We start from the raw sequence: 13,938 nt of genomic DNA, 5'->3' as shown, positions 1-13,938 counted from the left end.
TAAATAAAAGTATTTGATAAGTAAAAGAGTTTGTAAAATAGTTTGAAGTAAAACAGTTTGATAAACAGTTTGAATAGTAATAAAATCCTTGGTTTTCTAGTTATTAATCACATGTGATTGATGTAATAACTATAAGTATTTAACTTGTATCCCCCCCATAAAGCATTTAAAACATTTAAAAGTATTTCAAAGGTTAATTAAAGGGGTATGAACTCACTTGCGGTGAGTGGATTGGATTGAAGTATCGGATACCGTGCTAGGTGGCAAACGGAGACTTGTTCACACGCACGAGCCTATTTATCATATAATGAGCATATATATAACTAATTAGCCAAATTATAACTTAATGAAATAAGTTGGGACACTTAGGAACATGTAAACACTTTGAATAAGTGTTATAGGTCCTAATGGTTGCATCTATGTTGTTATGGGACAAGGCTAAAGGGGTTTAATGTACCAAAGGGCCTTATATAAGTGTTTACTACTCAATAAACCCCACACAAGGAGTTTACGGTCGTAAACCCTTGAGTTTACGGCCGTGAACTCCAATCTTGGTGGTAATTGGTGTTTTGAAGTGTTATTTGATTTCTAGAATAAGCCTAACTTGGTGGTTTAATCCTTTGGGTAGTTTAGGGCATAGAAAATACTCCTTTGAGGAGTTTACGGCCAAAAGACCATATCCCTTAGAGTTTACGGCGGTAAACTCTCATGGGATGGGTGTTTTAATTCTTTCAAGTCCCAAACATAAGTAGGATAAATTCTAGGCATTTGTTTTAAGGCTATGGAGGACCCTAGGCACACTTTGGTGCCCTTATTTGGTGTTTACGGCCTATGAGCATTCTCTTGGCCGTAAACTCTGTTTAAGGGGTGCTTTTGATGTTTTGAAGTCCATAAATTAGCTAGGATTAAATGGGTATTAAAGTCTAAAGCCTTAGGAGTGGTTAGGGCACCTTTAAGCCCTTGAATTTGGAGTTCACGGTCCAAGAAGTTCTTGGGCCGTGAACACCCTAAGCTATGTGTTCTTGATTTTTTTTCTAGTCTCTAATGATCATACATATTATCCTAAGCTAGTTACCTAACAAGGAAATGGGACTAGATAGCTCTTAAGCTTCATTTTGGAGTTTACTCCCCAAGAACGTTCTTGGGCGGTAAACTCCCGGATCTCACATATTTGACATGTAATCTATGTTATTAAGCATATAACAAGCATTATAAAACAACTAGAGAAGTGTACTCACGATTTGGGATGAAAACCCGAAGATCCGTGAGAGAGAAAATGGCTTTTCTCCAGTTGGAAATGTGAATAATGAATGAATTTAGTTCAGAAATCTATTTATAGTCCTAAAATATTTTTGGCAGAAAATATTTTTATTTCGGAATTGGACTCTAACATTATGAAGTTTTGAAATGCTCAAGTTTCACAAACCCATGAGCATCCACTCTCCTGATATCTCCTTAAACGTAAACCCTAATGTACACAAACTTATTCGGAAAAGTCTGAAATTCATTGAAACTGGACTAGCTTCAATTGAATAGCTAATGTTCGTACAAAATGGAAATTTTGGGTTGTCACAGCAGGTACAGAATTCACAAGAAAGGTACCTACGCATAGCATAATATAAGCATAATATCTCAGATTCAAATAAATAGAGAGAAGAATACATACCAGCCACAACGTCGTGTGCTATGCGGACCTCCTCCGCTGTCAACTGGAAGGCTCTCCCATGAGCCTTTGGTGCCTTGGCCTTCACTGGCCGAACCTCAGTAGCCTAAGCAGCAGGCGCCGATCCCTGCGCTGTTCCCTGATGTAGCTGAGGGCACTCGGCCTTCCGATGGCCGGTCTGGTTGCAATGGAAGCAAACAGAAAATCCCTTGGGGCAATCCCTCGTGATATGCCCCTCCTTCCTGCACTTGTAGCATACTCCTGCCCTGCACGACCCCTCGTGACTCTTGCCGCACTTCTCACAAGTGGGCCCTTTGCGCTCCCAGATCTCGAATCAGCGGGCTTGGCCCACTTGGCTGCCGGCTGAGACCGAGCCAGCCGTCGATCCATCCTCTGTGACTCGGCCTCCTCCCTGGCCTGAGTCTCCAACTCAATCTCCCTCTTCCGGGGATTTGCCTGGGGCTCAGCAAATGTCTGGTAAGTCGAGTTCGCCACGAACTCCTGAATATCTCTCCTTAGAACACTCAGATACCGACTCATGCGAGCCTGCTCGGTAGACACCTGCTCAGGGCAAAACATCGCCCTCTCATGAAACTTCCACGTAATCACCGTAACTGAATTAGTACCCTGCTTGAGGGTCAAAAACTCCTGAGCCAGTCGTTCCCTTTCCACAGGGGGAACGTACTCATCTCGAAACATGGTGGTGAACTTTTCCCAGGTCACCTCGGAAATCTCTGCCAGAGTGAAGCTCGTCGTCACGAACTTCCACCAATCCTTCGATCCCAAGTGAAGCTGGTTCAGAGCAAACCGTACCCTCAAGTGCTCTGGATAAGAACACGTGTAGAAACATCCCTCGATGTCAGAGATCCACCTCATCGTAGCAATCGGGTCTTGCGTCCCATCGAACTCTGGTGGCTTCGTGTTGCTGAACTCCCGAAACAACAACGAGTCACCTCCCTGAGGTCTAGCAGAAACAACAATAGCAGTAGCTGCAGCAGCCGCAGCCTCAGTCACTGCTGCATATCACTCATCAAAGGTCTCAATCAATGTGGTCATGATGTCCCCGAACATTTCTGGAATCTTGGCCCGGATGGCAGCAGCCACCTCCTCATGAATCAATCGACGGATTTCCTCGTCACTGACACCACTGCTCCCAGGTGTGTGTCGCGTCCCAACCATGATGTCTCAGAAGTGCAACATAAAAATATTAGAGACTCAATTGAGAATACTCGCACTCGATAACATAACCCTACTCGTCCTCCAATATCCAAAGGATTCTTACTTGGCCTGCTCACTGATCCGGTGCCTTCAGTAGTACGGGCCCTATACTACTGACCACACCGCATCAGCATTCACCCCAAGTCCTCCTCCTTGGATCTCGGATCGCAAGTACTCTACTCTCGCTATGCATTGGTTGCCCTCCGATAGACCTCTCATGAGCTCCTAACTGCTACCTACTCACTCTCAAGGTATCTCATAGCAGCAGTAATCTCCTAGGCTAAGGCATCACAAATCAGGCCACTCTAGTCCTAATATGAGCACCTAGCCTACTCTAGCATGCATAACATAACATATCGTATTCTCATAACATATACAGTTCGGGCGTTGGCTGACCGTACACACTGCTCCGCTCTGGTTGTTTCAAACTTATTGTTATTTTTAGAAAAATCAGTTCTTATTTGTTGAAAATTTCTCAAATCCTCAGTTTGAGTTCAGATACGCCCGAAGGTGCATTTGAGTCCCTCAAACCAAGGCTCTGATACCAACTTGTAATGACGAGATTTTTAAAACAAAATTTTCATTTTTCAACAACCAAATTTTTTAAATATAAAACATTCTCAAAAAGTATTCCACAATAGTTATCAAATCAAACATATCCCAAGATCACAAATCAAATCTCCTCTCTGTGTGTACGGTTCACGCCGGCGCCTTTCCACGGTCCTCGCTAGTACCTGAAACACATAACACAACAACTGTAAGCATAAATGCTTAGTGAGTTCCCCAAAATACCACATATAACACATACGCCACTCGAGGCTACTGTGCGACCCTCCGGTCGGTGTGTCTCAGCGGGACCCTCTAGTCCCATAGCTCGTTGGACCCTCTGGTCCGGTCATAGCTCGTTGGGCACTCTGGCCCGGTCTATATCGTTGGACCCTCCGGTCCGGTCTATATCGTTGGACCCTCCGTTCCGGTCTATACAATCATATAACATACATATATCACATAGCACATAACTCATTCGTACACATAATCTCATACATAGCACATAGGACCTTTCGGTGAACATATAAATACCACTCTAGGTAACGTATAGTGAGAAGACTCACCTCGTGTAACTCGGTAACTCGGAAATCTCGGACTCCGTGAAATAGGATCTAGCCTCCGCCTAATCATATGAAAATAAACACTCGGCATCAACACATTTCCCAAGGCTATACCATTCCCTCTCTAAGTACTCTCAGGAGGGTAAAAGACCATTTTACCCCTCTTAAGGCTCAAATACTCTAAAGTTGACCAAACCCTAAAAGTCCACAAAAGTCAACGGTCAACCCTTTGATCAGACTCACCGAGTGCACAATTGTGACTCGGCGAGTTCAGTCATGAACTTACGTCCTCAAAATCCCAAATGACTCACTGAGCCACTTCCTCAATTCAGCGAGTTACCATCTGTGTGATTTATGGGGAAAACCCATCCTACTCGCCGAGTCTGTTCTTGGACTCGGTGAGTTCAAGCCATACTCAAACTCAAATGACCTTCTGAGGTCAGATCTGTTCGTCTAATCCATAGATCTAACCTCCCCAAGCTCAATAAACACGTAAAGGTTTGAACTTGATACTCATGCAACGTCCAAATGACACTACTTGATGATTTAGTCCCAAATACAACACTCTAAGTTCATTTCTTCCATAACCCAATATAAAGCAAGATAGATAACATCCTCTGGACCACTATGGGTCCAGATATGAAGTCTAAACATGATAAGGGACCATATTCTCAACAAATCAACCCAATAAAGGGTATAGGAAACCCTAGATCCATGGATGCTTTAACAAAACAGAAAGAGGGTCGATATGCTACCTCAAAGATGATGCCCTCTGCTTGAAATCCACAAATATGAAACCTCCTTGGCCTCCTCCAAGTTGGAATCAACTTCTTCTTGCAAAACAAACCCACAAAGGTCCAATAATGGCTTCTTCTCTCTCTCAAACGCTCAAGCACTATAAGGGTTTCTCTCAAGGGTCCGGTAGCTGCAAATGGTGGCTATAATCCCCTTTAAATAGGTCTCAAACCCCGGGGATTAGGGTTTCATTAAACAGCATGGACTTGTCGAGTCTACGAATGAACTCGCCGAGTCCTCCATTAAATCAGTCCGACCATCAGCGATCCTACTCGGCGAGTCTAAGCGCCTACTCGCCGAGTCTCTCTCCAAGAACTCAATATAAATGCATAACATTAGATACCTGGGAGTTCGGATGTTACATCATCAAACAAGAATAGGAAATAAGGCCAATCCAAACATTCTCAGGCTTTATGATCTTAATTATGTACAACTATGATGCATACACTAAGCAACTACAGTAATGATGTCAATTTCATATAAGGAAAACCCTAGGCTATCAGGCATCATATAATCAGGCAATTCTATTATGCAATTCCTGAAGATCCCTAGCCTATCACTAGCATGTTGTTCTAAGATATCACAATATCAAATATCCGTAAGGTATTTTGGGGTCTACTTACTGGCTCCGACTGATCATACACTCTGCATCCTCCTTTAGTATTTTGAAAACCATTTGAAAATAATTTTGAAAATCTATTCCTTAGTTTGAGACTGGATTCACACGAGTGTTCCTCCAATTCACTCAAACTAAGGCTCCGATACCAACTTGAAACATCCATAAAATTCATGAAAATTTAAAACTTTTTCAAGCATTCAAAAACCATTATTTATTATAAATTGTTTTCAAAATAGTTTCATATCAGAGTATCATTGAAATCAAAATCATAAAATGCGAGGAGGTGCACGATCAAGCCTTTGCCTTCCTGCGATCATCCGAAGTACCTGAAACAAAATCCAAAAATGTAAGTCTGAAGCTTAATGAGATCCCCCAAAATACCAATGTCATACAAACCATAACCATATCAAAACAAACAACATGCATATAGAGTCTATAGTATGACTGGACCGCCCTCACCGGGCCTTCAGCCGGTCTGGACCGTTCTCTGGGCCTTCGGCCTGACTGGTATCCCCCATTAGGCTTGCAGTCTATCCAAACCGCCCTGGGTATGTTGGCCTACAACACAAAGTAGGTTCGCCTCAACCCACCCCCAAGCATAGAATCAACACATAGATAACAATTGCTAGCATGTATAAATAGTCAAACCGATCTAACAGATCACTAATCATAGCATCATCCTATATACCAGGATACCAACCTAACAGGTCACTAAACATAGCATCATCCTATATACCAGGATACCAACCTAACAAGTCACTAAGCATATCATCTTGCGATAACCAGGATAACAATCCAAAAGAAGGGCCGACATTGGTGCCTTCGACCCTCTTGATATAGTGAGAAGAACTCACCCCACAAGTTGTGCTGACTCAAGAAGATCAAACTCCAACTCTCGGAAGTCAAACTTGGTCAACCCTTGGTCAAAGTCAAAGTCAATGGTCAAGGTCAACAGTCCATGTTGACCCCACTCGTCGAGTTCCTTCAGAACTCAGAAACCGTGAAAACTTGAGTCAACTCGCTGAGTTACCTAACAACTCGTCGAGTCCATGTAGTGTCCAAATGATCGATAAAACCCTAACTAACTCGCCGAGTCATCTCACCCACTCGTCGGGTTCACTCAGAATCCAGAAGGCGTGTAAACCCTTTCCAACTCGTTAAGTTGGCTATGCAACTTGTCGAGTTCCTTCAACCTTTTTTCCATTCAGAAGCTTTTAAGCAAAACCAAGTCACCAAACTGTAGATCTAGCCCCCTAGGTGTAGTTACCACGTAAAGTTGCTAACTTTACATGCATGCAAGGGCTTAAGAGGCTAAAACACCTAAAACTAGCCTTAGGAAGAGGTTTAGGGCATGAAGAAAGGCCAAAGCTTGAGTCTTTATGTCCATGAGGTCCTAGAGGAGTCCATATCTGAACTCCTTACTTCAAAACGTGCTCAATCCCAGAAATGCCTCAAGAATAAGCTAGAAATGACCCTAAACTCTTGCATGAAGAGATCCAACAAGAAAATGATCAAGGTAATGACTTTTTACCTTCAAATGAATGCCAAAACGAAGTCGATGCTGGATCTACAAGCTCCTTCTCATTCCAATCTTCTCAATCTTCAAGTCTCTTCAAGAAATGCACCAAACACACACTTTTAGCCTCACACACTCAAAATAGGAGGTTAGCTCGATTAGGGTTTGTTTCTAGACGTGAAAGGTGGTAAGGAGGCTGGAGGGAGGACTTAAGGTCCTTTAAATAGGGTGCAAACCCTAAAAATTATGGTTTTCATGTTCAGCTTCAACTCGTTGAGTTGGGTCCTCCAACTCGTCGAGTAGGTTCTAGAATCCATGCGACTTTATCAGTTTCTACACGACGAGTTGGGGCAACCAACTTGTCGAGTAGATCTATAATTATGAATATAAAAGCTTTAAAATTTATACCCGAGATTTAGGATGTTACAGTTATAAAATTCCGCATTTGTTAGAAAACTTTGATAATCCCTAGAATATTAATTAAGAAAATTTTGGTCGTTACATGAAGTCTCTTTCAAACATTATCTACTTAGGAATATACTTCATAAACATCATCTTACCCATATTATTTAATATAGAATCTTAACATACTTAATACATCACAATACTTTATTCCAAGTTGGGATACGATAATGTATCTTTACCATCAACAACAATCGAAACATCTTACATTTCATATAAGGGCAATCAACATACTTTTACGAATAACATGCATTATCTTATTATAAGCACACATCAGTTCCAGTTTACACTACAAATTCCTTCACTTAATTATCACTTTCAAGTCCTATAAAACTGTTTTACAGTAAGATATTATAATGTATGCTATAACGGTACAATATCTAATGCAGGCTAGACAAACAAATTTGATTATCATACATGAGACATATTCTACCCTCTTTACACAATAAACATATACATTGAGTGAAAAAGTTGTTGATGATCGTGACCTGAGAAATATTGTTAGGACGCAGTTTTTTTGGTAAGAATTTTTTAGTGTTTTTTAATGTTATAGTATCTCACAATGGCGAAGCATCAAGTGTGTTATAAATTCAATTTTTATATTTTTATTGAATTTGCTCTTAATGAAATATACAAAAACTTTCAAAAATTAACTTTGTTGTTTGAAGGTGTGTTTAAAACTTATATTTAGACTACTTGTACATGTATAAATTATACATTATAGTGATTTAGTTATTACCTTCATCTATGTTTAGTTAACTATTAAAAAAATTAAGCATGGGTCATGAGTCATGCCTGCTTCTCAAAAGGAAGAGATTTGTCTATTGGAGACGGCTTTCACATGAATCACGTGGATTAGTCATTAGAAAGACGAATGTGTCGATAAAAAACATTAATCATGCACTAGATTGACACTTGAAAAGTAATTTTATTTCTAGTATAGACACAAAGACCGCATAGCGCAGTGGATTAGCGCGTTTGACTTCGGATCAAAAGGTCGTGGGTTCGACTCCCACTGTGGTCGAGAAATATCTTTTTCTTACTTTTTTTTTTTCCTTATTACTCAAGTAGAACCAACCTCTATCAATCTACTGTTGTTTTGGTTGGGTTGCAACTTTTTCAAAATAACTTGTATAAAAAGTTTCCAAATATTTTTGTATAATATAGCCTCATTAAAAAACATATATTTGGAACTTAATTATAAACCATGAACCAATCAGGTTATGTTGGTAAACTGCAACAATTTTTATTTTTTGAATGTTTTATTTTTAATGACAATTGTTTGAAAATTACAAATGCTACCTCTACTATGATTTACCCTCCAAGAATCAAATATTACAGATACCTCCCCTCAACTTTTAAGCAATACCAAACCCCCTTCAAGATTCTTTCTGTTGTGATACGACCTTCTTCCTCCTCCCACCTTTCTTCACAACTCCTGCACCTTCATCGTCACTTCCACTCTTATTCCCCTTTTCTGCATTTCCTTCACTTCTATTCTTATTCCCCTTTTCTCCAGAATTCATTTCACTTCTCAATCGCAAAATCTCACCCTTAGCAGCCGCCATTTCCTTCTCAAGTTTGCTTCCTTTCTTCTCCAAACTCTCCCGTTCCTTTCCCAATTTCACAATCATTCCATGAGCATCTTCCATGTTTTCTCGAGCTTCTTTAATCGCATGTTTCTGTTCATTAATGGAATTATACAAAACTTCCTTCTCGTCTTCAAGCTCAGAAATCTTACCCTTTGAGATCTCCAATTCCCTCGATAGAATCACCGTGTTCTTATTCATCTCATCAAGTGCTCTCGTCGCTTCTTCCAAATCCATTTCCACCGATTTTTTTGAATCCCTAATTTTCAAAATCTCAGTTTCTAGAGTGTTGACTTTTTTAGTCAAATCACCGATCGTCTTCCTTTCTTCTTTAATCTCGTTGCTCACAATTTCAAGTTTCTTATACGTCTCCACCAGTTCTTCCCTCAAATCATCACGAGTTTCAGATGCTTCTAGAAGTTCACCAGACACCCTCTTCAATTCCTCCTTCGTTCTTTCCAAAACGTCTTTACTTCCGGCGAGTTCTTCAGCCAACATTTCGACAGTTTGTTTCAGTTTATCGATGTTATCATGTAATCCTTGTTTAGATTCAGAATACTCGATTTGAACCCTCGAAACCTCTCCTTCAAGCTCCTTACATGTATTCTCGGAGATTTCTAGACGTCCCGCCAGCTCAGCAGCCTCGTTTCTTGTGTCGCCTAACGTCCTCTGAACCACACGAAGCTCCTCTTCAAGATTTTCGACTTTACCCTCTTCCAGATTCAATCTTTTTTTCAAATCATCCCTTTCATTCGTCAAAACGCTGATTAATTCTTCGTTTTTTTCTACATTGGTCAAAGAAGACTCGAGCTGTTCTTTAAGCTCTTCGAGTTTCTTTTCCCTTTCCTTCAAAAGCTTAGCATCAGAAGCTGATTTCTGTTCTGAAAAGAGCTTCAAATCACCGTACTCCTTCCTAACAGACTCCAGTTCTTCACTAATAACGTTTTTTGCATCACATAAAGATCGAATTTCTGCATTCAGATCATCAATATTCAAACTCTTCAATTCTAATTCTTTCTCAAGTTTAACGATTTCTTGTTTTAGCCTTTCGATTTCCGAATTTGAACCACCCAATTCAGCACATGTTTCTTCATACACAGAATTCAGTTTCTTGAACTCAGATTCTTTGGCTTCAAAGGTTGAGCTTAAATTTGCAAGATTGTCTTCTTTATCTTTGATTTCAGATGTAAGCAAATTTATCCGTTCTTGAAGGACTTGAATGGAGAAAAGCTTATCTTTCACCTGCATTTTGAGGTCTTCTTTATCATCAAAAGCTTTTTTGAGGTCAGCATTAAGACCTTCGATCTGGTTATTGAGATCTTGGATGACCTTCTTCTCTTTTTGAAGCTCTTGTCCTAACCCCTTTATAGTGCTATTTGCTGAACTTAATTGGCTCATTAAAGATTGCTTCTCTTGATTCGATTTTCTACTTTGTTCGTTTTTTTCTTCCTTTTCGTTCTGTAGTTTTGACTCAAAGTTTTTCTGCATTGAAACAAGTGCAGCTTCCTTTTCCACCAGTTTAGCTGTCATCTGTGTGATTATAAGGCTTTGTTAGATATATAATATAGCTTCCCTATTCGAAAAATATAAGTTTATTTTGACATTTGAGGTCAAAGAAACAGTTTTTCTGAGTGACATTTGAATAACAAATACCCAAATATAGAAATGTCATCCGTATGCAAAGCAAATCTCACTGCTATAAATGGGTTTACTTTTGTTGCATGAAGATGAAGTCTTACACAAAACCCTAATAAAATGAAAATTTTCTCATGGGTATTTCTCATAACATATAAGAAAACGTTCTCATTCACTTTAAATACATTACAAGTTTATTTTAAAAGATTAACGTCCATAAAATGTTCTTTTTGGAAGTCTCATTGCGTAAAAGTGTTCAAGATCATAAATAACATGAGAATTGAAGGCTTACAGATTCTATAGTCATCATGTTGGCTGACTTTTCCTTCTGAGCCAATGCATAAAAGGCACCAAGAACACCTGAAGCAACTATTCCAAGTCCACTCGAAAGAGTAATAAAGGGATTTGGTGATGAATCTCCATTAGTTGGTACCTAAGGGGCAAGAAAGGAAATCATTTAAAAGTGCTTCAAACATTATAACTTAAAAGAAGTTAAGGACATAATTTTAACGAGATGATGTATGTATGTTTGTTTAAATTTCAACATTAAACTAGCATAGTATTGGACCTCGGCTATTTGATTTCGTTCTTGTGCCCTTGCAGAATCTTCTGAAATATCATAATCAAGAAAATAATTAGTCGATTGCAATTTAATTTTTCATTAACCAAACCATTTAGCTTTTGTTTTATTTATTTCTCTCTTATTCTTTATCTTTGTGGGAAAGCCATCAAATTCTTGATTATGTTAACTTTCATTACACTTCTTGATTCAACAAATAAGCTACAATGCCAGTTTTCAACCCATGTATAACCCCATCAAAGATATAAACATTATAGCTGAAGTTGGAATTTCGGGATTTTTTTAGGGTAAATAAGAACAATTACTTCATTATTATCAAAGGAAATCACAACGTTACTATTATTCATTTCACGTACCACTACAGGGTCAAGATTCAAGACCCCCATTTTACCAAATCACCAAATTATCCCAAATCAAGCTAATAAATGTAAAACCCTAGATACATTTCGCAAGTAGATTAGAGGAGAAGAACAAATGTGTTCAATTTTGAAAAGGGGACTGGAAATCAAGCATACCCGATTCATCCGGAGCGGAATTTTCAACAGCTCTTGCTTTTAAATTCAAGAACGGAAGAACAGAAACACCCATGAAAAGAATCGCTCTTCTCTGGCAGAAATCGTCTTTGTTGGGGTCATGTTGTTGCATACAAGCATGAATTTTTCTTCTCTTACTGAAATCATGTGGTTTTCTTTGGCAAGAGTAGAGGAAAAGGGGCTGTGAAGAAGATGAAAAAGAAGGGAAAAGAGAGTGATAAGTTGAGGAGTGTAAAGGAAAAGAACATCCCATTGCAAACCCCATCATTTGAGATTATGGTAGATTTGCTTGTGTTCCTTTCTTTTCGAGTTTTGGATGATTGAATCTCTGACGATTTCAATGCGAGTCTTGCTATTTCTCCCATCATTGTATGGGATTTGCCCTTCACGGACCAAAATGCCCTTCGATAATTTTATCTCCTAACAAATGGAAACTCAAAACTTTCTTTATGTTTTTTTTAAAAAAAAAAAAAACCTAAATTAGCATTTTTTTTTCTTTTAACATTAAAAAGATTACAATGTTGTTTGTTTTTTTTTAAAGCTAAGATGTCTACAGTCTGCAGACTATATCTGTAAATCTCTGTAATAAAAGAGGTGGATCAAATGTTTGTAGTCTGCAATAAGAAGTCTGTTTGTATTTTAATGTTTGCAGGTAATGAAATAAATTGTTTTTTCAAAGTTAATTTCATGTCATAAACAAAAAAAATGCATTTTCAGCAAAAGAGATAGGCGGCGGAGAAAGGAAAAAAAAGATAGACGACGGTTGTTTTTGTTTTGGTTAAAATGAGGCGTGAAGACCTTTGAAGACAGTGGTCATATCTGCGCCAAGAAGACCTCGCGCAGACGTTTTTTGATCTGTATGTATCCAAAAAACAAACACTCTACGATGACATATATCTGCGCGACGCAGACAAAAATGGTTGTGCATATCAGCACAAAAAAAAAAAAACAACAACAAAAAACAAAAACAAACAAACAAACAACCGCTATATCTTTGGTCTTGACATACTTTTTTTTAACATGATGACTAACCATGAGTCGCTACCGGGAGACAAATGGTGCCCACGGTCATTTTTATGTTTGCAGTCTGCAGACCATATATGCAAATCTCTGCAATAGAAGAGGTGGATCAAATATTTGCAGTCTGCAATAAGAAGTCTGTTTGTTTTTTAATGTTTGTAGGTACTGAAATAAATTGTTTTATCAAACTTAATTTCATGTCATAAACAAAAAAAAAATGCATTTTCAGCAAAAAAGATAGGCGGCGGAGAAAGGAAAAAAAAGATAAGCGACGTTTGTTTTTGTTTTAGTTAAAATGAGGCGTGAAGACCTTTGAAAACAGTGACCATATTTGCGCCAGAAAGACGTCGCACATACGTTTTTTAATCTATATGCTTCCAAAAAACAAACACTCTACGATAATATATGTCTGTGCGACGTAGACAAAAATGATTGTACAGATCTGCACACAAAAATAATAATAATAAAATAAACAAACAAACAGCCGCTATATCTTTGGTCTTGATATACTTTTTTTTTCTTTTATTTGACATGATGACTAACTATGAGTCGTTACTGGGAGACAAATAGTTCCCATGGTCATTTTTGTTTGTATTAAGTCAATTTCTATATGAATAACATTCTAAGATAAACGTAATCTTTTGACAGAATAAGTAAATGACAGTTATGCAAGTAAGTGATCCTTAATCTTTCTTATTCGATACATTTCACAATCAACAACGGTTAAAGCACATGTTGGGGGTGCAAGGCTCTTAATGAGAATATAACTTGAAGGTTTCACATTTATATGACATGTGTGTAAATTTAAGCATTGTGACTTATAAGTTGTAGCTCCTTTATAAATAGTAAAGTCATATTCATTGTAGAGTTGAGATCTCCCATTTTGTATAGTCTTAATTGTTTTAGAGAATAGATTAGTTTGAATGAGTACTGTAGAGTTTTGTTCTACTCGACATTTATCTAAACAATTATGCTTAAACGTTACATCGTTCTTGTTGATTATGCACTTTCTACATGTTTTGCATGTAAAATCCAAGTTTTATGTTTTCACAACACATACCGTTCGACATGTTGTGCGTTTTTAGTTTTTTTTTGTAATGATATTGTATTCTTTTATATACCATAAACCTACATTAATAACGACTTAACAAATTGAGACTTGCAAACAGAGTGTTGTAGTTCCATGCTTGAGGAAACAA

The 13,938-nt window shown here is 38.4% G+C and overlaps 1 protein-coding gene and 1 non-coding gene across 4 annotated transcripts; one reads left to right on the top strand and one right to left on the bottom strand.

The window, feature by feature from the left end:
- The first annotated feature begins 8,332 nt into the window (after positions 1-8,332).
- TRNAR-UCG (transfer RNA arginine (anticodon UCG)) lies at positions 8,333-8,406 on the top strand. The gene has a single exon. It is a non-coding gene; the product is annotated as a tRNA-Arg (tRNA).
- A 197-nt stretch (positions 8,407-8,603) lies between these two features.
- LOC111878125 (MAR-binding filament-like protein 1-1) lies at positions 8,604-12,076 on the bottom strand. Of its 3 annotated transcripts, none has more exons than XM_023874636.3 (4): positions 11,702-12,076; positions 11,175-11,212; positions 10,899-11,039; positions 8,604-10,501 (listed from the first exon to the last, which is right to left on the bottom strand). In XM_023874636.3, the coding sequence occupies exons 1-4, from the start codon at positions 11,985-11,987 to the stop codon at positions 8,762-8,764; spliced, it is 2,205 nt and encodes a 734-aa protein (XP_023730404.1). In that variant the 5' UTR covers positions 11,988-12,076; the 3' UTR covers positions 8,604-8,761. The 3 variants fall into 3 exon arrangements, with proteins under 3 accessions (XP_023730404.1, XP_023730403.1, XP_052626470.1); XM_023874635.3 differs by having other exon boundaries at positions 11,175-11,215; positions 11,702-12,075; XM_052770510.1 differs by lacking the exon at positions 11,175-11,212 and having other exon boundaries at positions 11,702-11,844.
- Between the last annotated feature and the right edge of the window lie 1,862 nt (positions 12,077-13,938).

Source organism: Lactuca sativa, chromosome 4 (genome assembly GCF_002870075.4).
Source record: "Lactuca sativa cultivar Salinas chromosome 4, Lsat_Salinas_v11, whole genome shotgun sequence".
Lineage (NCBI taxonomy): Eukaryota > Viridiplantae > Streptophyta > Magnoliopsida > Asterales > Asteraceae > Lactuca > Lactuca sativa.
This window is presented reverse-complemented; position numbering and strand designations above follow the sequence as displayed.